A 27,123-nucleotide genomic window follows, 5' to 3' on the forward strand; every position below is an offset into this window, starting at 1 on the left:
ATGATGCTGCTTGGCCTGCTGTGTTCATCCAGCCTTGCACCTTGTTGCCACGTATTATATGAAGTGCTTTCAGATTTTTTCAACAATTTTTACTTTATAATCCTGATTTTGCAGTTTCTTCAATGACATTCTAAAGTTCTACAAAAGAGTTTGACTGACTTCATAATATAGAGTCCAATGCAATACTATTATTGTGTGAAATAAATCAAAATTATAATGTTTTTCTCTGTTCTTGAATACATCTCAAAATAGTTTGGCGGACCTTAGGGCAAAATACGACCAGGCATAAGTTACTGATTACAAGTTATGTTTTAGTACTAAAATGATTTGCACAAAGCACAGATGTAAATAAAAACTATAAAGAACCCCAATATTGACACAAAACTATCTTTAATGTAATGTATTCAGTTTGTTGAATGGAGACAGACATTGCCTACAAGTTTTAGCTTTTACCACTAAAGAGGAAAGTTTTTCTGTATCTACTTCATAGAATGATTTTATCATTTTAAAAGTACCGATTTCATCAACTTTCTAAATTCAAGGGTATACACAGCAAGTTCATGGATCCTGTCCTCTATAATTTATCTTTTCATAATCTGTGCTGTCTGTTCTCCAAGCACAGCATCGATATTTCTAATTAACCTGTTCAGAGAAGTAATCAAAAAAAATCCTGGAGCAAGTTGAACTTGAGTCCAGGTTTCACTAGAGCTCCTGTCTTAGGTCAGTATATCATAAGGAACTGTGTTGCTCAAAATTTAATGCAGCACTATAGATGAGATCTCATCAAATGAGTAATTTTCAAAATATATTCAGTTGTGGATATGAATGTTCCTGGTTAGGCCAGCATTTATTGCTCATCCTAAATGCCCTTGAGAGGGTGGTGGTGAGCTGCCTTCTTAAACCACTGTAGTCCATGTAGCATGGGTACAGTAAATGTGCTGTTAGGACAGTGACAGTGAAGCAACAGCAATATAATTCCAAATCCAGTTTGGAGGAGAATTTGTAGTTTCTAATCTACCAGCTTTCCTAATTACTTGCTGTATCTTAATATAACATCTCGTGATTTATGCACTAGGATACACATACCTTTGTATCTCAGCACTGCAATCTCTCGCTAGCTGGATAAAATGCTTTGTTTCTGATCTTCCTGCCGAAATTGACAATTTCACATTTTCCACATTATATTCCATTTGCTAATCTTTGCTCAGTTTTATAACCTATCTGCATACCTTTTGAACGTTCTTTAGTCGTCTTCGCACCTTATTTTCCTACCTATTTTTGTGTCATCAGCAAATTTGACAACCATCCCTTCCACTCTAGTGAAGCCTCTCTGAATCCCAAATTTTGAAAAATGAAAACCAACATATCAGTCATCTTACTGGCAATTTATTTCAAGACCCTGGGATGAAGTCCATTAAAATCAATATTCCTTCTCAGTTGCGACACTGATGCCACACACATCATTGACTTCTAGTTCCTAGTTCCAAAAGTCGCTGCCTGTTCAGAAAGATGTCATGTGTTGGTGCAGGCTTGGTGGGTTGAGGGCCCTGTTCTTATGCTGTACTATTCTTTGTTCTTTTCATTGACCTTAGAGAAAAAGAAATAAGTGGGAATGCTGGCCAGACCTAGGCACTTGTCAATTTGCAGTGTCAACAATTTGGTCCCACTTCTCTGGCAATTGTAATTTACTTGGGTTGCCCATTCTTAGAGTTCTGCAGCATGGAAACAGACCCTTCGGTCCAACTCATCCATGCTGACCAGATATCCTAAATAAATCTAGTACCATTTGATAGCATTTGGTCCATATCCTTCTAAACCCTTCCTATTTATATACTCATCCAGATGCCTTTTTAAATGTTGTAATTGTACCAGCCTCCATTGCATCCTCTGGCAGCTCATTGCATACATGCACCACCCTTTGGATGAAAAAGTTGCCCCTCCGGTCCCTTTTAAATCTTTCACCTCTCACCTTAACCCTATGCCGTTCCATTTCTTGACTTGCAGCTGTTAGTGACGTGTTACTTACATCCTGTATGGCGAAGACCAATGCAAAACATCTGTTCCATTCTTTTCCGTCATTCTAATTTTCCATTATTGATTTCCTAGACTCTGTTTCTATAAGACCAGCATTCACTTTCACTGTTTTCCATTTTACATATCTATAGAATCTCTTACTATCTTTTAGTATTTCTAGCAGTTTGCTGTTGCACTGTAATTTTCCCTCCTTATTAAACTTTTAGTCAATTTTGTTGTTGTTTATATCCTGTACAAACTTTTGACCTGTCAGACAACTTTGTGTAATTATGTGCCCTTTTCTTTAAATCTAATGCTACCTTGAATTGGTTTGGTTGACTGCAGTTACACACCTTGAATTTTTTCCCCATATTGGAATGCATCTGTTGTGTGTTCTAAATATCCCTTTAAATGTCTGCCACTACGTTTTTATTGACCTATTCTGTAGCCTAATTTGCCATTTGATTTTTAGGTCGCTGTGCTTTCATAACCTCAAATGGGCTCTTATTTAAATTGAAATTGCTAATCTTGGATGTAGCCCTGCAAACTGAATGCATAATTTATTCGTATTTTGATTGCTGTTTCTTAGGAGCACCTTCACACATCATTACTTAATCATATCTCATTGCACTATACCTTGTCTAGTATAGACTGCTCTCTGGTCAGCAACAAAACATACTGTTCTTAGAAACTATCCCCAAAACATTCAATGAACTCTTTCTCTAAGCTATATATGTCTGATTTTTTCCAGTCTATATAATCTTAGATGTACCTTTTGACAAGCTCCCTGTATTTTTCCTTTATATTCCATCCTACTGTGTGGTTACTGTTAGTGACTTTTAGAATCTGAGTTGGTGTTATTACTGGAACTTGGGTCTCAAACTGAAATCTGGCTTGATGAATCATCTTATTTTAACACTGTGTCTTCCACTTAAACACCTGCTATGCTGCAGATTTAGTTTTAACAATAAAGTTCATTATGTAAAAGAGATAACTAAATTGAAAGATTTCAAAATACTCAGTAAAATACAGTCTCATTTACCCTACGCTTTCACATTTCAAAACCTAAAGTCCGGAGAGAATTTCCTTCTTCAACACATCTGTAGTTTTGACTTAACTGTTTGTTTCAATTTCCAGTCTGAGATTTTGATAGCCTGTTCCTTGAGTATTCATGAAGCTTATCTTGGGCTTTCTCAGCTTGGAATATCCCACTAAGGTTCTAACCAAACATTTCAGGTCTGAAACTTTCAAACTAATATCCTCACATTGAAGTAACTTCATTCCTAACTTTTTTGAAGTAACTCTTTTGTCTGGGAGAAACTGTTTCATATACTTGACTTCAGCTAGGACCTCTGTGACCTGAAACAAGAAGTTTCCCATGCATTGGGTTATCACCATTATCACTCGAGGAAGTTTTTAATTCCACCCCCCTCTTTTTTTTTCTTCACTTTCCATTTCAAGTTTTCTTAACTCTGTCTTTTTCTGTTACTGTCTGCTTTTCTTTCTCCAAACTTTCCTTAGTCTCTGTCTTTCTTCTAACTCAAGTCTTTCCATTTTTAACTATGTTGGCTAATTCCAGCTTTCAGGTTTCCTTTACTTCTACCTAAATGTTAAAATAATCACTTTTTAAAAATTCATTCACAGGATGTGGGCGTCGCTGGCCAGGCAGCATTTACTGCCCATCCCTAATTGCCCAGAGGGCAGTTAAGAGTCAACCACACTGCTTACAAGATCCTGCTTTTAGACCAGTCTATCTGCTAAGTCTCTCAGTTTATCTTTACTAAAAAATTCAACTAACCCACTTGTTATATCTTCCACTTCCAGAAAACTCATAGCAACATTCACAGCTATCTTCAAATTTCATGCAATAAATGTCCGGAATAGCCGCAAACATATTAGTTTCTAAAAAAAATATGCATAGATCCCCTTAAAATTCAGTGAGTTTGAATCCCAAATGAGCCCTCATTTATTATGATCTCAGATTAAATTTTGACTTGATAGATCATATATTTTTAAAAAAATTTAGCAAGGTGGTCTTTCAATGAAACACAAACATGTAATGATGTAGATTGTTTTAAAAATACAAAATGTTTATTTCACAGAAGAAATGAAGATAAAAATAGAATAAATTGAACTATATCTGAATAACAACTTTAAAGATTTCGAAACACATCGTAAAATTCAATTTTATTAATCCCTGAACCATTACGTAACCGTAGTCGAACACCAGACAGCTTTCCCTTCTCTATCACGATTATATTTTCAATCAATTTATTCATCAGTGTTATAACATATCTCTGGAGCTGGTGGGATTAGAACCAGAGTTAGGGACTATACTGCTGCACCACAAGAGTCCTTCTGTCACAGCAATAGATTTTTCTTTTAATTCCCAGTCCCAAGAGTTTCGTAGTCTCTTACTTGAGTATTCACACAACTGAGCTCATATTTTCTGAACCTTGAATAACCCCTACAGGTTTCTAACAAAACACTTAAAAGTGTGGAACTTCTAAACTAAAATCCGTACATTAAGGTCACCTAACTGTTTTAAACTAACTCTCTTTTTCTCAAGGAAAAGCTTTATGTTGCACCAAACTTCACCCAGGGCCTATAAGAAATGAAACCAAAAGCTTTCCAACCTAAGGGCTTCTCCTGAAGCAAAATAAATCAATTCCTAAGCTTCTTAACTGAAAGCGAGCTAATGCTCTTCAATATTACTCTGCTTGTAAAACTACAATGAAAACAAATTCCTATCATCACCCAGGAGTTTCATTCCCCTTCCTCCCTCTCCCTCTCCCTCTCTCGCACCTTTTACAAAAAAAAACTCATGGCTCTGGAAATACTGACGAGTTAATCGTTAAGCTCTCATCAGCACACAAGACTGAAACACACGTTGTGAGTTCAAAATCCAAATTCTGAAAAATAAATGTCTTGATCGTCAAGTGGTGGATCAAAATGGTTTGTTTGACCTGGCTGCTGTTGAGCTTCTTGAGTGTTGTTGGAGGCATGTGCAAAGTATTCCATCAAACTCCTGTCTGTGCCACATAGATGACGAACAGGCTTTCGGGAGTCAGGGATGTGTTAGTACCACCAGTTTCCGAGTCAGGGTAGCCAGGGTATTTATGTCACTGTTCCAGTTCAGTTTCTGGTCATTGTTTACCTCAAATGTTGCTAGTCTTGATCCAGATAAACTTCCTCATTTATCTATTCCAAGTGCCTAGAGGCAAAGGTTAATATTTCATTAGATATTTTGATTGCTTTTGTTTGCTGAGTGCTGATGTTTTGTGATTTATTGTATAGACTCCTAAATGCCTTTGCTCCCCAAAGATTTCTTTTCACCCTTGAGAAACTACTCAGACTTTTTTGCATGCAAAGTAGACAATTTCTGACATCATCACATTGAATTCCATTTGGCAGAGCTATGCCTATTAACCTAATCTATCTGCAACCTTTGTATCTCCATGTCCCCAACTATGGGACACGCTATACCACATAGTTTCATGTTATATGAAAATTTGGATGGCCAACTTTCTAGTCCTTTATCTAAATCCTTCACGTAATCTCCAGCAGCACCACTTGCCATGGACTGCGAATCATAAGAACAAGGAGCAGGAGTAGGCCGTCTTGCCCTTCGAGCCTGCTCCGCCATTCAATAAGATCATGGTTGATTTTTTCGTGGACTCCGATCCACTTACCCGCATTCTCACCGTATCCCTTAATTCCTTTATTGTTCAAAAAAAACCTACTTTTTTTTTTAAAAACGTTTACTGAAGTAGCGTCAACTACTTCACTGGGCAAGGAATTCCATAAATTAACAACCCTCTGGGTGAAGAAATTCCTTCTCAATTCAGTCCTAAATCTGCTCCCTCTAATCTTGAGGCTATGCCCTCTTGTCCCAGCTTCACCTGCCAGTGGAAACATCCTCTCTACTTCTATCTTATCTATTCCCTTCATAATTTTATATGTTTCTATAAGATCCCCCCCCCTCAATATTCTGAATTCCAATGAATATAATCCCAATCTATTCGGTCTCTCCTCATAAGCCAGCCCCCTCAACTCCGGAATCAACCTAGTGAACTTCCTTTGCACCCCCTCCAGTGCCAATACATCCTTTCTCAAGTAAGGAGACCAAAACTGCACACAGTACTCCAGGTGTGGCCTCACCAGCACCTTGTACAGCTGCAACATAACCTCTCTGCTTTTAATTTCAATCCCTTTAGCAATGAAGGACAAAATTCCATTTGCCTTCCTAATTACTTGTTGTACCTGCAGACCTACCTTCTGTGATTCATGCACAAGGACACCCAGGTCCCTCTGCATAGCAGCATGCTGCAACTTTTTACCATTCAAGTAATAATCCTTTTTACTATTACTCCTACCAAAATGTATGACTTCACATCTATTTACATTGTATTCCATCTGCCAGACCTTTGCCCACTCACTCAATGTATCTATGTTCCTCTGCAAAGTTTCACAGTCCTCTGCACACTTTGCTCTGCCACTCATCTTAGTGTCATCTGCAAACTTTGACACCCTACACGTGGTCCCCAACTCCAAATCATCTATATAAATTGTAAATAATTGCGGTCCCAACACCGATCCCTGAGGCACACCACTAGTCACTGACTGCCAGCTAGAATAGCACTCATTTTTATCCCCATACTTTGCTTCCTGTTAGTCAACCAATCCTCTATCCATGCTAATACTTTACCCTTAATGCCATGCATCCTTATCTTATGCAGTAGCCTCTTGTGCGGCACCTTGTCGAAGGCCTTTTGGAAGTCTAGGTACATCACCTCCACTGGGTCCCCATTGTCCACCTTGCTCGTAATGTCTTCATAGAATTCCAAAAGATTTGTCAAGCATGACCTGCCCTTCATGAACCCATGCTGCGTCTGCCCAACGGGACAATTTCTATCAAGATGCCTTGCTATTTCTTCCTTGATAATAGACTCAAGCATCTTCCCCACTACAGAGGTTAAGCTATGTCTACTTCCCTTTTTAAACAGTGACGTCATATTTGCTGTTTTCCAATCTGCTGGGACTGCCCCAGAGTCCAGCGAATTTTGGAAAATTACCGCCAGTGCACCTGCTATTTCTCCCGCCATCTCTTTCAGTACCCTGGGATGCATTCCATCGGGGCCAGGAGACTTATCAATCCTTAGCTCCATTAGCTTGCCCAACACTACCTCTTCCGTAATAATGACTGTTTCCAGGTCCTCACCTACCTTCGTCTCTTTGTCAATTATTGGCATGTTATTAGTGTCCTCCACTGTGAAGACCGATACAAAATACCTGTTCAATGCCTCGGCCATTTCATCATGTACCATAACTAAATTCCCCTTCTCATGCTCTATAGGGCCAATGTTTACTTTAGCCACTCTTTTTCGTTTTATATATTTATAGAAACTTTTGCTATCTGTCTTTATATTCTGTGCTAGTTTTTTCTCATGTTCTGTCTTACTTTTCTTTATAGCTGTTTTTGTGGCTTTCTGTTGACCTTTAAAGTTTTCCCAATCTTCTAGTTTCATGCTGTTTTTGGCCACTTTGTGTGCCTTCTGTTTCAATTTGATAGCCTCCCTTATTTCTTTAGACACCCATGGCAGATTACCCCTTTTCTTACAGTCCTTCCTTTTCATTGGAATATACTTTTGCTGAGCACTTTGAAAGATTGCTTTGAAAGTCCTCCACTGCTCGTCAACTGTCCCACCATAAAATCTTTGTTTCTAGTCTACTTTAGCTGATTCCTCCCTCATTCTATTGTGGTTCCCCTTGTTCAAGCACAGGACCCTGGTATTGGATTTTATCTTCACACTCTCCATCTGTATTCTAAATTCAACCATACTGTGATCACTCCTTCCAAGAGGATCCCTAACTATGAGGTCATTAATTATTCCTGTCTCATTACACAGGACCAGATCTAGGATAGCTTGCTCCCTCATTGGTTCCATTACATACTGTTCAAGAAAACTATCACGGATACACTCAATGAACTCCTCCTCAAGGCTACCCTGACCGAGCTGGTTCGACCAATCTACATGTAGGTTAAAATCCCCCATGATAATTGCCGTACCATTTCTACAGGCATTAGTTATTTCTTTGTTTATTGCCCGCCCCAATGTGATGTTATTATTTGGTGGCCTATAGACTACGCCTATCAGTGACTTTTTCCTCTTAGAATTTCTAATTTCCACCCAAATGGATTCAACTTCATTCTCCATAGAACCTATATCATCTCTCAGCACCGCCCTGATGGCATCCTTGAATATCAGAGCTACACCACCTCCCTTACCTTCCTGTCTGTCCTTCCGAATAGTCTGGTACCCTTGGATACTTAACTCCCAGTCGTGACCATCCTGTAACCATGTCTCCGTAATGGCTACCAAATCATATTCATTCGCGATGATTTGTGCCGTTAACTCATCAACCTTGTTATGAATGCTACGAGCATTCGGGTAAAGTGCCTTTATGCTAGCTTTCTTACCCTCATGATTTCCAACATCTCTAATAATATCTCCTGAGTTATCCTTCCTTTTTGCTTCTTTCATAGTCTGCCTTGAACTTAAACCCTCCTGCACACATGCTAACCTGCTGCTTACCTTTTTATTTACCATCGTACTCCCTGTCGTTTTCCCTTTCCCTTTCCTCTATTTCCAGCTGATTTCTAATCAATACACAGTGGTTATGTTTTATTGCAATTACTTTGAAATTCCTTAAGATTGTGCAGATAAGAAAAAAAAACACAAAGTGAACTGCTAACATCTATAGCATTTTATTTCTTTCTGTATAATATGGTGTCTTTAGATTCAATTGCTTTAATAACTGACACAACTTTGTGGAATGATGACAGTTTTGGCAGAAGATTGAAAGTGGTATTCCACATAGATTGGACCTGCTATTGTTCATCAGAAATATAAATAATTTGGGTTTTGGAATTGGAAATAGTATCAAATTGGTGGGCGTGGTGTGTGTAGTTGGTACTGAGGAAGACTGTGACAGATAACAAGACATCAACAATTTGGATTGTTGAAATAGCAAATCAGTTTCATACATAGGTAGGAGTAAGGTCATGCACTTTGGTATAAGGAAGTCACCACATCCGTGGATGATAAGAGTCTAAATCTGGTAAGAGTAGTAAAGGGATCTAGAAGTAGCAATTCGCATTGTATCAAAAGTAGCCATGCAGGTAAATACAACCATAACAAATGCAAATAAAACAATTTTTTTTTTTCTAGAGGAATAACATTCAAAAACAGAGAAGTTATGGTATACTTACTTAAAAACTTGGTTAAACCACGCTTATTTATTCCATCATTGGAGGCAGGTGGCTCTGACTAGGCCAGTATTGGTTACTCAACTGTTGAAAAAGTGGTGCTGAGTTGTCATCTTGAACCTGTGGTATCAGTATACCCAAAGTAATGTTAGGAGTTTGACCCAGCTGCATCAAAGAGATGATATAGTTCCAAATATGGATGGTGATCATTTCGCACTCTGTTCCATGTTTCTTCCAGTGTTTGGCATGCAAGTATTTTGTGTTCTGACTTCGCAGGTTGACATCTCATTTTTAGATATGTCTAGTCCTGCATCTAGCATGCTGTTCTGAACTTTTAATTAAACTAGTGTTGATACCCCAGATTGATGGTCATGATAGAGTGGAGAATATGCTGACCGTGAGGTTATTGATTGGCATTGGATACAATTTTGCAGCTGCTGATAGTTCACAAGACCACAAATTAGCTCGGTTTTGTGATGCCATTCTGTGTCTGTTCCATTTGGAAAGGATGGTGGTGCAGCACAGCATAGTGGAGTGTGTCCTTAATGTTAAGTTGAACTCTCACGGCTACAGGAACTTTTCAGCGGTCACCCCTACTAGTCTGTCATAACAAGATACATTTACAACCAGTAGATTGGTAAGGATGAAGCCAAGCAACTTTTTTTCACTCTTGGTTCCCTCACCATCTGCCAGCAGCTCAGAGAAGCTTTATGTCCTTTAGAGACCAAGTTGGATGAGTCCTAGTGGTACTGCTGAGCTGCTCCTGTTAATGGAGATTGAAACCCCCATCCAGGGGCCCGTCATGTTGCATCGATCATGATGCCATTCTAAATTAATCCCATCTGCCAGCACTTGACACATTTTTCTTCTACTCCATGTCTGTTCATGTGTCTGTCAATGCTTCTTAAATGTTGCTATCATTATCTGATTTGAGCACCTCCTCTGGCAGTGCATTTCAGGCAACTAACACCCTTCTTGTGTAAAATAACTTGTCTCACACATCTTTAAATTTTTCACCTCTCATCTTAAATCAATGCACCTCACCTTAAATCAACACGCCCAGTATTTGACATTTCCACCCTGGGTAAAAGACTCTGACAATCCAGCCTATCCATGCATCTCAATTTTTTATATTTCTATCAGGTCGCCCTTCAACCTTGAACATTCTAGCAAAAACAATCCAAACTTGTTCAAACTCTCTGAATGGCTAATACACTCCAATCCAGGCAATATCCTGGTAAATCTCTTCTGCACCCCCTGCAAAGCTTCTACATCATTGCTGTAGTATGGTGATCAGACTACACAATAGTGTAAATGTGATCTAGCTAAAGTTTATACACCTGTAACATGACTTGCCAACTTTTATATTCTGTGCCCTGACCAGTGAAAAATCCCACAGCACCAGGTTATAGTTCAACAGATTTATTTGAAAACACGAGCTTTCAGAAGGAGCGAGACTCTGAAAGCTTGTGTTTCAAATAAACATGTTGGACTATAACCTGGTGTCATGTGATTTTTGATTTTGTCCACCCCAGTCCAACACTGGCACCTCCACATCATGGTTGATCAATGAAGGCAAGCATGTCATAAGCTTTCTTTACCACCTTATCCACTTGTGTTGCCAATCACAGGGAGCTATGGACTTGCACCGCAAGATCCCTCTGTATATCAATGCTCACAAGGGTCCTGCCATTTATTGTATACTGTCCTCTTGCATTTGATCTCCCAGACTGTATCACCTCACAGTTGTCCGGATTAAACTCCACCTGTCATTTCTCTGCCCAACTTTCCATCACGTCTATATCCTGCTGTATTCTTTGACAACTTTCCTCGCTATTCACATTTCACCAGTTTTCGTGTCACCTGGAAAGTTACCTGTCAGACCACCTACGTTTTAATCCAGATCAATACAAATGATGGATGTCCTAGCACTATTCATTGCAGAAAGCCATTGGTCACAGACTTTGTCAGAAAAACACCCCTCCACAACTACTTTGTCTTCTATAACCAAGCAAATTTTGTATTCAATTTACCACATACTGTGGATTCCACAAGACTTAATCTTCTGGACTAGCCTACCTTGAGGGACCATGCCAAATACTTTAGTAAATCCATATAGTCTATATCCAAAGCCCTACTCTCATCAATCACCTTTGTCACTTCCTCAAAAAGGTCAACCAAATTAGTGAAACCTCACCCACACAAAGCCATGCTGACTCTCCCTTGTAATCCAGTTTTAAATATCAATAAATACGAAAGTTTATATTTGTGTATTAATAGTAAGAGGCTCATGTGCGGTTGTTTGGCTGAATAACCTGTTTCCGTGGTATTGATATTGCATAATGCAGTGGAATTGGACGTTGTTGTGAATTTGGCTTGTTTATTATCATCTCTTAGAGCAACTTGTTTGTGTAATCAAATTAAAGAGAGAACTCCGGTTGATGTTATATACATTGCAAAGATAGTAAACTATTTGAACTCTGGCTTTGATTTTGGACGAAATGTAAAAGAAAACGTGTATTTTTTTCCCTCGGGTAGTACAATACATAAACATTGATTAAAAAACTTCTTGAGATGAAACACTTCAACTTCATGCCAATTTTTAGCTTTTTTTACTGTGTTTATTTGTGTCGCCCATCTTTTTAATGCTATATTTAGCTTTTGCTGTTGTGAAAATATTGGAATCTATCTTTGGCTTCTGTTTCTTTAACTGTGTCCACTAATAGGGCTTTTCTTCCTTACCCAGGTGCAGACAGATGCACAACAAGTTGCAGAGGGGAAATTTGTATTTAACCTTCCTGATTATGAGAATGTCAATCACGTGGTAGTCTTTATGCTGGGGACAGCACCGTTCCCTGTAGGAACAGGAGGATCTGTGTATTTTTCGTATCCCGACAAGGATGGAATGCCAGTTTGGCAGTTGCTAGGATTCATAAGTAATGAAAAGCCTAGTGCAATCTTCAAAATATCACGGTTAAAGACAGGTAAGTAGAAGCAGGCCTTTCAATTTGGTGACTTATTAGCGGCAATAGTAAAAGAATGTACATCTATAGATACTCTCAGTTTCTGAAAGTAGTTTTATACTCAATTCAGTACTCTTGAAATGGCGTCACTCTTCAGTAGATGAATGCAGCAGCCAATTTCTTTTACCCCAGAGTCCCTCAAACAAAAATGAGATCAGTTGATCTACTTTGGTCCTGGAGGCACAGGGGCACCATTAAACACTTACAATTTATTGCACTAAGCTAACACTTTGCTTACCATAAATTACTTGCAGTGTTTAACATTCATTGCTGAAAAATCCAGTGCTCTTTCATTTTTGGAAGAGTCTGTTGAACTAGGTCCGACTGGGTAACCTTAGTCGAAGCTACAATAATTAAAAGGTTATTTTTTGCTCCTTCAATGAGAGATGGACACTATGGTCAAAAGCCACCAAATCAGATTTCTGAAGAAGGGTCCAGACCCGAAACGTCAGCTTTCCTGCTCCTCTGATGCTGCCTGGCCTGCTGTGTTCATCCAGCTCTGCACCTTGTTACCTCTGGAAATATTGTCAGTTCATATTTATTAGATATTTAGTTCTAAATATGGCAGGTTAAGTAGAAAGGGATTATAAAATAATTTGTCTTTTACATTTTATATTCCTCAATCCTCTTTCTTTTTTGGAGTTTTTGAATTTAGTTCTCGTTTGATCGATTACCTTCCCTTGTGGATGGACTGTTCTTGAGACATGGATAATGTTAGCTCAGACAACTTCATTGCTTTGCTTTTGTTGTTTGTGGATGATGGTCAAACTTCACGGATTGTTGCAGTCCTTTTCATAATGTTGTTAGATAGGAAATTCCAGTATTCTGACCAGTTGCAGCTTGTAGGCAAACTTGGAAATGATTAGGTGTTAAGAACATTGCTGCTCATGTTGTTGGTGGAGAGATCATAATGGAAGGAATGCCAAAGTAAAAGCGTTGATAGATGCATCTTGTGGATAACACAAACATGATCCACAGGACAGTGGTAGGTGTACACACCATGCAGCTCTTTGACTTGCTTCAATGGCTGCAGTTACAAGTGGTCAACATTGTTATAATTCTGGTTCAAGATTTATAGATGTTCGAGAGCCTTTGACAAAACAGGAGGTGAGCCATTTGCCAAGGAGTGCCTGCTGTTTTAGCTAAGCTGTTAATATGGCTGACCTAGTTCAGCATCTGTTCATTGGTAGTCTCCAGGTTTTTGGTGGAGCTGTTGAAGACTAGCAAGATATTGCTGGGAATTCTGTTGTTGATAATAGTCATTATATGGGATATGCAACGGTGTGACTGTTACTTGTCACGTGTGATATCAAGCTGTCTAAAGCCGCTGGCTGTTATATTGTGGCAGTGTGGCCACTGACCCTCCTCTGGTACTTTGCTTAAATGTTGGGGATGGGTTACTTCAGTTGGCTAGGCAGCTGGTTTGCAATGCAAAGTGACACCAACAGTGCAGGTTCAAGACTATGATGACTTTATATTACTATTTTTCAAAAATCAGTTTAGATAATGAATGGTATCAGGTTGTTTGGTGGGCAGCCAATTTGAAGTTGAGTTGAGGCAATCAATTGATAGCCTGAGTTCCATTTCTAAATATTTCTTCTGTTTTCATTTCCCTCCTAAGCCATCTTCACAGTAATAAGGACCTCAATGATCCACTCCAGTTTAGATCTGCTATTTCTCCACAAACTTAAAACTTCCTTGATCTGAGTTATTGCTATGCAGATGACTGTCTTTACTAACCAGATCCCTCAAGAATCATGCGGTGCATTGGGACACTAAATAGATTTGAGGAGGAGATAGACAGGTTTTTAATTAGTAATGGGTTAAAGGGTTATGGGGAGTGGGCAGGAAAGTGGAGTTGAGGCTGAGATGAGACCAACTATCATCATACTAAATGGCAGAGCAGGCTCAATTCCGCTTTCCTATTTTTAATACTAGATTCCTTTTGCAATAAATGTCAAAGTTCCATTTATCTGCCTTTGTACCTGTCTTACCTGTATAAAAGCTTTCTGTGACTCATGTACAAGAACACCCAGATTCAATGCACAGATGTATTTTGAAGTTTCTCTCCATATAGATAACAAGTTGACTTTTCATTCTTCCTGTCAAAATGGTTGACTTCACGTTTAACCATGGTTAAACTCTATCTGCCAAGTTTTGGTCCATTCACCTAACCTATTCATATCCATTTGTAAATTTCTTATTTCTTCATAGCAGCTTACTTTTACATGTGTTTTAGTGTTATCTGCAAATTTGGCTATTGTACATTCTGTCCAAGTCATTCATGTAAACGGCAAATAGTTGAACCCTGTGGCACCCCACTAGTTACAGATTGTAAACCAGCAAAAGACCCACTTTTCCCTTCTCTTTGCTTTCTGTTGGTTAGCCAATCCTCGATTCAAGCCAATTTATTACGGCTAATCCAGTGTGATCTTAAGTATTGACCTTTTGTGCAGCACCTTATCTATTGCCTTGGGGTTATAAAGTCTTACAGCATGGAAACAGACCCTTCGGTCCAACAAGTCCATGCTGACCATAGTCCCAAACTGAACTGGTCTCAACTGCCTGTGCTTGGTCCATATCCCTCGAACATCTCTTATTCATGCACTAATTTGAATATCTTTTAAACATTGTAAGAGATGCCTGCACCACTTCCTCTACAAGTTCATTCCACACACAAACCACTGTCTGTGTTTTAAAGAAAAAATTGCTCCTATGCCTTTTTTAAATCTTTCTCCTCTCACCTTAAAAATATGCCCCACCTAGTCTTGAAATCCCCCGGAAGTCCATGGAATTAGTGTGGAAATTAATAACATTGTGATCCAATGATATAAAACTTTTATAAATAAAGGTTTAAATTAGATATATCTATATATTCATCAAGAATTGATAAAATTCAACAATGGTATTGAATGTGCTATATTATTATCCTTTTGCAAATAATTCCCCTCAATCAGACTCTGCTGCTGAAACTATTCGTTTGTTTTAAACCTAAAGCTTAAAATCAAAGATCAAATATTTGTGTCGTACTTTTTAAAATTGCGCTATGGTCACTTTATTTTGTGGTGTGATTAAAAAGTAATGGGTTAATTCTTTTTATTTTCATCTTTGCTTTAAGCTGTTTCATTGTGATACAGTGCTTTTTTTTCTGGTTTTTACAGTTCTTTAGAAGAGTTTACATTGTATTGTTTTGGGTTTTCCTATAATTGCATATTCATAGAAATGTATGATCTCCTTGCAGAGGAAGTTGGACAGCATCCTTTTGGAATGATGAATATCGCACAAACTCAATCTGTTGCTCAAATAGGGATTTCTGTGGAACCTGTGGAATTATTGAAACAGCAGACCCCAGTAGCAAGCGCAGCTGTATCAACAGTCGATTCATTTACACAGGCAAGTCCAATAGCTAAGTTAGTTGGGTGACATTGTATTTGGCTTTAAAAAACAAACTTTTCATTGTGAAATCATCCCATAACACATTGTTTTGTAAATATTACATCAGGATCTTTCCTGCCTGGAATATCAGAAAAGGGTATGGATGCTGGTTATTTTGGTTTGTATCCTGGGATGCTGATTCTGCATTTTAATTAAATAAGTTTGCTGTAGTATTTAGTATAAAGTTGTTAATCGTAATATTTCATTGATTTCACATTTGTAAGTTTTTAGTATATGTTTGTCATTTTGAGAATCTTAAGTCTTTAAAAATCTTGATCTGTTGCCTATGGTAGGGCAGTATATTTATAATATGAAAAGGTTTCTTGAATGTAGATCTAAGATCACTTATAGTGAAGAGATATTCAGAAGGTTGAACAGATTTTTATGCATTTTTAAAAAGTGTTGTTATCATCCATTGAAGTTGTGAGCTGTGAAGTAGCTCTGATATTATCTGTTAGAGATAATAATAGCCTCTATAGCTATTAGCTCAGTGTTTTTTTTATTTAAAGGATATGGACACCGTGGCAATGTGACAATTAAAAGTCTTCAGTTGTACAAATGCAGGAAGAGGATAGGAGGTAGTATGACTTTTTCAGCATTTAGAAGGGTTAAATGTACCCATTGATAATATTAGAGTCCGTATCTATGTTCTGTGTTGCAGTGGTGTAATTGATCATCATCTTCCAAAATCTCAACCTGGAAAAAAATAGATGCTCTTGTGTTTGGAATTCTAATTGAGTCAGTATTTAATATTGCCTAACTTCCTCCCTTTGTTGTTGTTTCTTGCTTTCTTCTGGTAATCCAAAAGTAAAATGCAGTAAATTGTCAGTAAGCCCAAGACTGAGAGTATTGTACAGCCAGTCCTGATGGTCAGATCACAGATTATTCGATTCTAATTATCGAGTCATCTCTTTACTCTTAGTTCTTTACTGGTTAATTTTAATTGTCTGCAGAGTCTGAACAGATTCTGTATGCTTGAAAGTCCACAGTTAAATGTGGTATCCAGTACAGGACGAAACCCATTTTAGAAATTAAGTCTTTTCATGCTTATCTTTGATACTTTTGCACAATGAACTGATTAGTAAAGTGGATTCTAATTGACAGAACTAAAAGCTTAAAGCAGGTATAAGTTACACACCAGTTGATTTGTGATTCAGTCTGTTGACCAAATTTTGTGAAGAAATGACATTATCATGTGTTGGCTGTCTCTCCATAATTTGAAATTTCCAAAGTTTTAAATTTGGTTTCTGGATCACTTTGTTTCTTTTTGCCTTGGTTAGTGTGTGGGTCTTTGTATCATTCTTAATTGAAACTCCATCATTGAACGTAATTGATACTCTAGTTTTGACAGGTTTATAGTGTTTCAGAGATTTTAACTTTAATTAACAGTTGTTCTGTTAATTAGACACTTCCCTGTTTCCTCCAGCTTAAAGATGTTTTATCTTTAATGTGGCTAGAGTTGTGAGTTAACAACACAGACACAAGATATCTGGGACGCTGGTGAACAATGGGGCCAGAAATGTACCTCCTTAACTTATGAGATTTAAGAATTGGAGTAAAGAAAGGGTGAATTGGATAGATGAATTTAGTAACAAGAGGGAAGGAAATAGAGAAAACAGCAGTAGGGAAAGCATAAAATTTGGTGTTTGAAAAGTATCCAAATCAAATTGCTACATGTGGGATTGAGATTTTGTTTTTATATTTTCATTTTTCTGGACTAAAGATTGGCATTATTTAATCACTTCAGAAGCTATTAATTCTGTTGTTAATTGGTAGACTTGCAGAAAATTTAGTGGGTACATGGTGTACAAATACAAAAACTTAATGAAACTTGGGAGGTGAAAACTTTGTGATGCTAAGCATGACAACATGTTGCAATTTGTCACTGAAGTCATGGATCTTCACAAATTATTGGATGTTTCCTGCACTGAAAAATGCATCTGTTTACAATTTTTTTGCAAATGGACTACATTTTAATCAGTTGTGTAAATATGTTGTTTAAGTTAATTTACGTTCCAATTGCTGTCACAGTTAGAGATTGAGTTGTAACACTCTTAAAATTAACTTTTGCATATTTTTTCCTTTGTGCTTAGACAATTTTTCCAATTTTGCTTATGTTTGTTTAGATCAAAAAATGGTACAATAGCCATAGAATGTTTGCCAATAAAGCCTAAACAGAGGACAGCACTTCAATACTAAAACAGTTGAGTTCAGATTATTATTAATTATGAAAATTTTATGACTGTTATTGCTTCTGAGGCAACCACAGTATTGTCAGTTACTTTTTTAAGTTGCAGGGTCACTGGACTCAATTTTAACTCTGCTTCTCTCTCTCTCTCTACAGAAGCTGCCAGATCTGCTGAGTTTCTCCACCACTTTATATTTGTGTTTCAGGCTTCTTTAAAATTATCTGATTGCCTTTTCTTTTATGTAAATTGACGCCTGTTGCTCCGTATCAACTGAGGCCACAGCAACATCCAAGAGTGCAACAATGAAACTTAATGATTTCTGTTTTTTATACATGTACGTTCCTTCAACTTCTCCAAAAGGCATCTGAATTAGCTCTGAGTAGGGCAAAGTTTATTTTAAATTTTAAAATGCTTTATACTGTGGTATTAAAACACAGAATAACAGAGTGTAATCAATACACTACTGTTTGTATATTACAAAATAAAGAAAATGCAAATACTAGTTGTTCCAGTTGGTATTTGGCATCATTAAAAGTACAATTTTTCTATCCAATCGTTGTTGCGTGGACAATGTTTCACTTCCTCAATATTCTGTTGCTTGATTTTGGTGTCTTCTGACATTTTTTTTTTTTTAAAGCCTCCCTTTCACCAGTTGAAATATGGTATTTCTGATAAAAACAAAATGAAGTCATAAAAGTGTTTCACAACCTTACCATATCACAAAACATTTTATGGCTAATCAAGTATTGCTCCAGGGCATAGATCCTGTAGGAAGGATAGAAAGGATGTGGAGTGGCATTTTTCATTAGCGATAACAATACGGCTGTATTTAGGGAGGATGTTCCTGGGAGTATGTCCAGGGAAGTTATTTGGGTGGAACTGAAAAATAAGAAAGGGATGATCACCTTATTGGGGTTGTACTATAGACCCCCCAGTAGTCAGTGGGAAATTGTGAAATAAATTTGTAAGGACATTTCAGTTATCTATAAGAATAATAGGGTGATTATGGTAGGGGATTTTTAACTTTCCAAATGTAGACTGGGACTGTCATACTGTTAAAAGCTTGGTTGGAGAAGAATTTAAGTGTGTACAAGAAAATTTTCTGATTTGGTATGTGGATGTACCTAATAGAGAAGAAGCAAATCTTGACTGACTTTTGGGTAATAAGGCAGGGTGGGTGTAAGAGGTGTCAGTGGGGAGCACTTCGGGGCCAGTGATCATAATTCTATTAACTTTAAAATAGTGATGGAAAAGATAGACCGAATCTAAAAGTTAAAGTTCTAAATTGGAGGAAGGCAACTTTGACGGTATTGAGCAAGAACTTCCAAAAGTTGATTGAGGGCAGATGTTTGCAGGTGAAGGGACAGCTGGAAAATTGGAAGCCTTCAAAAATGAGATAATGAGAGGCCAGAGACAGTGTTCCAATAGGGTGAAGGGCAAGGCTGGTAGGTGTAGGGAATACTGGATGACGAGAAATTGAAATTTAGGTCAAAAAAAGAGTAGGAGGCATATGTCAGGTATAGACAGCAGGGATTGAGTAAATCCCTAGAAGAGTATAAAGGCAGTAGAAGTATACTTTAGAGGGAAATCAGAAGGCAAAAACGTGACATGACAAATAGGGTTAAAGGAGAACCCAAAGGGATTCTGCAAATACATAAGCACAAAAGAGTAACTAGGGAGAGAATAGGGCCCTTAAAGATCAGCAAGGCTGCCTAAATGTGGAACCACAGGAGATGGGGGAGGTACTAAATTAGTATTCTGCATTAGTGCTTACTGTGGAGAAGGATATGGAAGATATAGAATGTGGGGAAATAAATAGTGACATCTTGAAAAATGTCCATATTACAAAGGAGGAGGTGCTCAACATCCTAAATCACATGAGGGTGGATAAATCCCCCGGAACAAGTGTACCCTACAACTCTGTGGGAAGCTAGGGAAGGGATTGCTGGGCCCCATGCTGAGATATTTGTATCATCGTTAGCCACGAGTGAGGTGCTGGAAGACTGGAGGTTGGCTAACGTGATGCTCCTACTTAAGAAGGGTGGTAAACTCAGGGAACTATAGACTGGTGAGCCTAACATCGGTGGTGGGCACATTGTTGGAGGGAATCCTGAGGGACAGGATTCGCATGTATTTGGAAAAGCAGGGACTGATTAGGAATAGGCAGCATAGCTTTGTGCATGGGAAATCGTGTCTCGCTAACTTGATTGATTTTTTTTTTTTTTTTTTGAAGAAGTAACAAAGAAGATTGAGGGCAGGGCGGTGGATGTGATTTGTATGGACTTGAGTAAGGCGTTAGACAAGGTTCCCCAAGGTAGACTGGTTAGCAAGATTAGATAACACAGAATACTGTGAGAACTAGCCATTTGGATACAGAACTGGCTGAAGGTAGTAGACAGAGGGTGGTGGTGGAGGGTTGCTTTTCAAACTGGAGGCCTGTGACCAGCGGTGTGCCACAAGGATCAGTGCTGGGTCCATTGCTTTTTGTCATTTTATACAAATGATTTGGAACCTAGGAGGTATGGTTAGTAGGTTTACAGATGACACCAAAATTGGAGGTGTAGCGGATTGAAAAGAAGGTTACCTCCAAGTACAACGTGATCTTGATCAGATGAGCCAATGGGCTTGGGAGTGGCAGCTGGATTTTAATTTAGATAAATGTGAGGTTCTGCATTTGGGAAAGGCAAATCCGGGCAGGACTTACACACTTAATGGTAAGGTCCTGGGGAATGTTGTTGAACAGGGAGACCTTGGAGTGCAGTTCACAGTTCCTTGTAAGTGGAGTCACAGGTAGACAGGACAGTGAAGAAAGCGTTTGGTATGCTTGCCTTTCTCAGTCAGTGCATTGAGTGTAGGAGTTGGGAGGTCATGTTGCAGCTGTACATGATATTGGTTAGGCCACTTTTGGAATACCGTCTGCACTTCTGGTCTCCCTGTTATTGGAAGGATGTTGTGAAACTTGTAAGGGTTCAGAAAAAGATTTACGAGGATGTTGCCAGAGTTGGAGGGTTTAAGCTACAAGGAGAGGCTGAATAGACTGGGGCTGTTTTCCCTGGATCGTTGGAGGCTGAGGGGTGACCTTATAGAGGTTTATAAAATCATGAGGAGCGTGGATAAGGTGAATAGCCAAGGTCTTTTCCCCGCGATGGGGGGAGTCCAAAACTAGAGGGCATATGTTTAAGGTGAGAGGACAAAGATTTAAAAGGGACCTTAAGGGTAACTTTTTCATGCAGAGGGTGGTGCATATATGGACTAGATTTATTTACAATATCTGGTTGGCATGGACGATTTGGACCGAAGGGTCTGTTTCTTTGCTGTACATCTCCATGACTCTAAGTATCTTTTCAAGTGTAGTTTCTGTTGTAATGTAAGAATTGCAACATCCAGTTGAATTTAATTAGGACTGGATAAACTGGTTTTGTGATGTTGATTGAGGAGTAAATATCGGCCATGATATAAATTATTGATCAATTTTTTTCTGAGAAAAACTTGCAAACTCCCTTCTCTAAATGTCATTTAGTTTTCATGTTGATCCAAAGCCCAGCATGGATCTGTTTTGGGAAGCTCATCTCTTTTGGGTACATTTTTGTTCTTTTAAAACAAACAAACTCGAACATAACTCATGTCCAAATCTTTTCTGTGAAATAATTCTAAACGTGACACTGACTTTATAGATTTCTACCACAAATATTGTTTTGAAAATCTGCTGGCATTTACAGCCATAGTAGTTGATCATAACTGAAGTGCCTGGTTGCTTCTGTGGACCATTTTGTACCTCTAGGCTGCTGCAGTTCACTTTTTTTGTTTTTTTTTGCAAAATGTTAACACTGTAATATGAATACCCTCTCAATTATTATAAACTTCTTATACTTTCAGTTTACACAGAAGATGCTAGACAACTTCTATAATTTTTCAACCTCATTTGCACTGACCCAGGCTCAGATGATCCCAAATCCCTCTGAGATGTTTATCCCAGCAAGTATTGTCTTGAAATGGTAAATATACATCTGTTTTGCATGTCCATTTACAATAGCACGTACAAATATGGTTAGTTTTCTCTTGATGAATGTATCTTGTTCGAACTTTTGTTTTGGAAATGTTTTTGAATCTTGCTGATGCCATATCTAATTAAAAGATTACAGTCTTAAATTATTCGTTACTTGTTAAGAACTTCACATGTTCCATAATATGGGAAGCAGCTATGTTGCTACAGTTTGAAATAAAATTGATCATCTATTAAAATAAAGGTCTGGTGTACATGTATAAGGCAGGGGAATCTTTTGATGTGTTGGGTAGAACTAGAAAAGTATGTAGCTATTTGAAAAGTTTGTCAAGCACAATGATGCACATTATTTGCATTTGATGCAAGGAGCTCGTCAAAATAAAAGTATGTAAAAAATTATTTCACTGTCCTACTCCTTTCACTAAATAATAGCAGTGAATAACAGTAGGCTCCTACATAGGTACTCAGTCACTTCCCTGGAAAACGGTATTTCAAGCTCCTTTCATAATGACCTCAAAGTCTTCAGCACCCTAGTTTATAATTCCTAAAACAAAGATTTTTGAAATGTTCCAAAGAATAAACAAAGTGCTCCTACTGTACAGTGTACGCATTTCATATTAATTATTTTGTGTAATGAGGTTAACCTTTTCCTAAAGCAAACGTTGTTTATGTGCGACTTTGAATATTCTCATTCTTTATCTATGGCGTTTATTTACCCCTTTGACTCTGTTCACTTTTATTTAATAAGCTGGAACTTAATTTAGTAGGACTGCCAAAATTTTGCCAGAATTCAAATCTCGAAAACAAAATTATTCCTACTTGTGCTTCCTTTGCATGCCAGTGTGGAATTAAGGAATATAATTTAAAAATGAGAGGCCATCTTATTTAAGACTGAGGGTTGAATCTTTTTGAGCTGCCTACCCCAGAAAATAGTACAGCAGGGTAATTAAGTATTCTTTAAATCGAGATAAGCGTATACTTTGTTTCCTAGCCATGAATTTCTGGGTTATGGGGGAAAAGTGTAGTTGATAACATGATCAAATCAACCATGATGTTATTTAAATGGTGGAGAAGCACCAAAGGGGCTGAAAGACCTACTCCTAATTCAAATAATTGTAATTGATTTTAGAATGTTTGCTCTTTGGGTGGAAAACTTTTTAATTAGTGCCATGTTATGTATGTATCCGTGTTATGTGTGTAATTTTTTAATGTTGATATAATACAGATGTAACTGGTTTGTTAATCCTTGCACTGCTTTCAACAGTAGCTTCATCAGACTTTAAAGTATTATTTCTGTAATTAAGGAGAAGTGTATCTACCCCTTTTGAAAGTTCTAGAATACCATTTCCTCTACGTCGAAAGAACTCCTCTATTAATTTTTGCTGTACTTATCAATTTTCTCACTTCATCTTCTGTCAGGATACCTTCCTGGTGATGGATTCAACAGGCCTGTCAGTTTTTCATTGGAAAGTTCTGTATTTTCCCTAACCTTTTTGAGGAGAGAGAATTGGATGGCAGTGTTCATTTTAAGCTACTTTTATGAACTCAAAATATGGGTTATATATTATGTGGTAGTTAACCTGACATTTTCTATGTGTATTGTGTCTAGGTTTGTTGCCCTTGATATCTGTTGCTTTTAACTTACTGCTACATTTCTTGGAGTCATGTTGCTTACGGTCACCAGTGTGTAGGGAGAGCAGGTCAGGTGACTGCTTGGTGGTTCTGCTCTTGGGCTTAGGTAAATATGCTGTCAACAAATCTATGATGTATTGGATTGCTGACAAAGTATTTTCACCGACTTCTGAATATACTTAGAGTTTTACTAAGTGTCAGGGTGACAATGGAATGAATTCATCAGGATGCTGAAAGCTTTCACTGACCATTGGGTGAAGCAGTAGATTGCTGGACTATTAATTTATGATGTAATTGCATATGACGTTCAAATTGATTTTGAGTTTTGTTTTCCGCCCCGCTCCCCCCTCCCCCACTCCCAGAACCGAAAGTGCTGGTCAATAGAAAACAAGACTAGAGCTTTTTAGCTTGAATCAGATGTACTTCTACTGAAATCCAGTATTAATCGTATTTGTATTGCCTAAACGTTCAAAGGGACCATATGCTGCTCCTACACTCCTGTTACCATGTCATTTTCTGATTTCATTGGGGAACAGGACCACCTTAAATCAGTTGCTGACTTAACAGTTGATCTATTAATCTGATTAATTTTAATTCTAACAGAACAATTTTTTAATTCTAATATGTTGTATAATTCTGGGATTTCAATCTAAATGTATGAAAAAGGTAAGTGAAAGTTTTAACTTGGATGGTTGTTTTGTTTTCATAACTGTTTCTTCAATATAGAGCTGAAAACCTTTAAACGTTGATATTAAGAAGTTCGAGTGCATTTATTTATTCAACTAGCATACATTCCTTTAAGAAATGTTGTCAGTTACGGAAGGTTTGAGTTATAAAGAAAGGCTGGATAGGCTGGGACTCTTTTCACTAAAGTGTAGGAGGTTGAGAAGCAAGCTGATAGAAATTTATAAAATAATGAGGGGTACAGATAGAGTTAATGGTGGTTGTCTTTTCCCTAGGATGGTAATTTTGAGATCGGAGGGGGGGCACATTTTTAAGGTAAGAGGAGAGAGATATAAAAAAGATATGAGGGACACATTTTCTTCACACAGAAGGTGGTTCATGTGTGGAATGAACGTCCTGAGGAAGTGGTGGATGTAGGTACAGTTACAACGTTTAAAAGACATTTGGATAAGTACATGAATAGGAAAGGTTTGAAGGGATATGGGCCAGGAACAAGCAGGTACGACTAGTTTAGTTTGGGATTATGTTTGGCAGGGACTGTTTCCCTTCTGTATGACTCTGTTACAAGTTTTTCCTTTCTGACCGTAAGGGCAACTCAAGTCAATTTTTGAAAAAGTATTTCACAGTTTAGATGTTGACATTGTTATATGTATATTTGCCAATATATTCTGCTCTTGCATACTAGTTATTGTATTAAATTGAGTTTTTAATGGCTTATTATATACATTGCTAATTACCACTTGGGTTATTGTATTAACCTCCTTATCTTTAGCGATTCATCAATAAGAAATATACTATTTAGTTCTTCTTTTATTTAAAAATGGAAGGAAAAAACAGGCAAATATAGGCCAGTTAATTTAATTTGTTATTGGGAAAATGTTAGTCTATTATAAGGGATCCAATCAAGAATGTTTAGAAATACACAATATGATCAAGCAGAGTCAGAATGACTTTGACTGTGTGAAGGGCAAATTATACTTGATAGATTTACTGGAATTCTTCTGAGAAAGAAATGAGCAGGATAAATAAAGGGGAAGCAGTAGATGTAATGTATTTGGATTTTCAAAAGGCATTTAATAAGGTCCAGCACTTTTGGCTACTTAATAAGACAAGTGCTCTTGATGTTGCAGGTAGTATATTAGTATATGGATAGAAGATTGATTAACTACTAGAAAACAGGCAAGGGGGGTAAGAGGAGCATTTTCAGGATGGCAACTGTAACTCGTGGAGTGCCATGGGTCAATGCTGGGGCCACAACTCTTGAAGATATATTAATTATTTAGATGAGGACTGTGAATGTACTGTAGCCAAGTTTGCAAAGGGGACAGAAGTAGGTGGGAAAGCAAGTATTGAGGATGACACAAAGTCTGCAGAGGGATATAGACAGGTTACATGAGTGGGGAAAATATAGCAGATGGAATGCAGTGTGTGGAAAACGTGAAGTTCCGCACTTTGACAGAAAGAATGGAGATGCTGAATATTTAACTGGAGAAAGACTGCAGAAAGATACAGGACAGATCAAGTTACAGAGAGCTAGCATCCATGTTCAGCAAGTAATAGGGAAGGGAAATGGAATGTTGGCCTTTATTTCAAGAAGAATGGATTATGAAAACAGGGCGATTTTGATAAAACTATACCAGACACTAGTCAGACCATAGCTGGAATACTGTGAATATTGAAACATAGGAGATTCTTAGTGGACTTGACAGGGTTGGTGTGGAGAGGTTATTGCCCCTTGTGGGATAGTCCAGGACTAGAGGGTATAATCTCGGAATAAGGGTTGCACATTTAAGACAGAGATGGAGGAATTTGCTCTCTGAGGGTATTGAAACTGTGAATTCTTTACCATAGAGGACTTTCAAGGGTGGGTTTTAAGTATATTCAAAGCTGAGATATTTTTCTGATTAAAAATCTGTCAAGGGTTCTTGAGAAAAGACAGGGAAGTGGAGTGGAGGATTATCAGATCAGTCATAACTCATTGAATAGGTGGAGCAGACTGAATAGGCTGAATGGTCTCTTGGTCTATTTCTGCTCGTGTCATGTGGTCTTCCTCCACGTGTATCTCTTTTAATCAGAATCTGTTCAGAAATTAGTAAATACTCATTTTGATCTGTTATACAAGAAGCAGAACTGCAGCTGTTTGTAACCTAGTTTTCTCTTTAGTCTCTGTTTTGAAAGTGAAGTATTTTAAAGTGGCCCTAATCGCAAAGTAAACATTAAAGTAAGAAGGCAGTAACAATTTGCTGCTAATCCTGGTGTTCTTTCTCTTTTTTCCATTCCTCAGGTATGAGAATTTTCACCGAAGATTGTCCCAAAATCCAAATTTTTGGAAATCGTAAACAATATTCACGAGAAGATAATGTTACAGCCAACAGTGTTGAATTTGTGTAAACTGATTTTTGCAATCCTTTGCAAGATGTTTTGAATACATGCTGCTTTTCATAGTAATCACGCTGGTTTGAAAATTATTTTGGAACATTTTGCTTGTGATACCTGTCACACTTTGTTGTTATAATGGATAATAACAACCTCACTAATCATGTCTGAATTGACATTTGCATTCTCAAAATGGATTCTAAATTGGAATTGAAAGTCTAAGAATATGTGGAATTGTATAATATTGTGAACATTCATTATAATATGCCACAAGTGGGTTGGCAGTCATATCGGGAGAAATATCTCATAGGGAATTCTGCTCAAGATAAATCTTTATGCAGCTATACACTCCTTTCGCACTCACTGTCGTGTCTAAGATGTTCCTTTGTTCTCACTTGCATCTTTTTCTACCATCAGTGCCAGTGATTAAATTTGCTTTATAAAGAGAGGCCTTTATGCTTTTTTTACAAATACTGCTTTATGTTAGCTTAAGTTTTA

General features: G+C 37.7%; 1 protein-coding gene across 1 annotated transcript; it reads left to right on the top strand.

Moving 5' to 3' along the window:
* Positions 1 to 12,030: 12,030 nt before the first annotated feature.
* On the top strand, positions 12,031 to 27,071 carry hikeshi (heat shock protein nuclear import factor hikeshi). The gene is made up of 4 exons (XM_020519002.2): positions 12,031 to 12,267; positions 15,548 to 15,699; positions 21,807 to 21,925; positions 26,534 to 27,071. Exons 1-4 carry the CDS (start codon positions 12,117 to 12,119, stop codon positions 26,586 to 26,588), a joined length of 477 nt encoding a protein of 158 aa, XP_020374591.1. The 5' UTR covers positions 12,031 to 12,116; the 3' UTR covers positions 26,589 to 27,071.
* The last annotated feature ends 52 nt before the right edge of the window (positions 27,072 to 27,123 follow it).

The sequence above is a fragment of the Rhincodon typus genome, chromosome 6 (genome assembly GCF_021869965.1).
Source record: "Rhincodon typus isolate 14 chromosome 6, sRhiTyp1.1, whole genome shotgun sequence".
In the NCBI taxonomy this organism is placed as follows: Eukaryota; Metazoa; Chordata; class Chondrichthyes; order Orectolobiformes; family Rhincodontidae; genus Rhincodon; species Rhincodon typus.

Coding starts and splice junctions, on each gene's coding strand:
- hikeshi (XM_020519002.2), top strand. CDS start 12,117: ATGCTGGGGACAGCACCGTTCCCTGTAGGAACAGGAGGATCTGTGTAT. Junction 12,268..15,547: donor AATATCACGGTTAAAGACAG/GTAAGTAGAAGC, acceptor ATCTCCTTGCAG/AGGAAGTTGGACAGCATCCT. Junction 21,926..26,533: donor GCAAGTATTGTCTTGAAATG/GTAAATATACAT, acceptor TCCATTCCTCAG/GTATGAGAATTTTCACCGAA.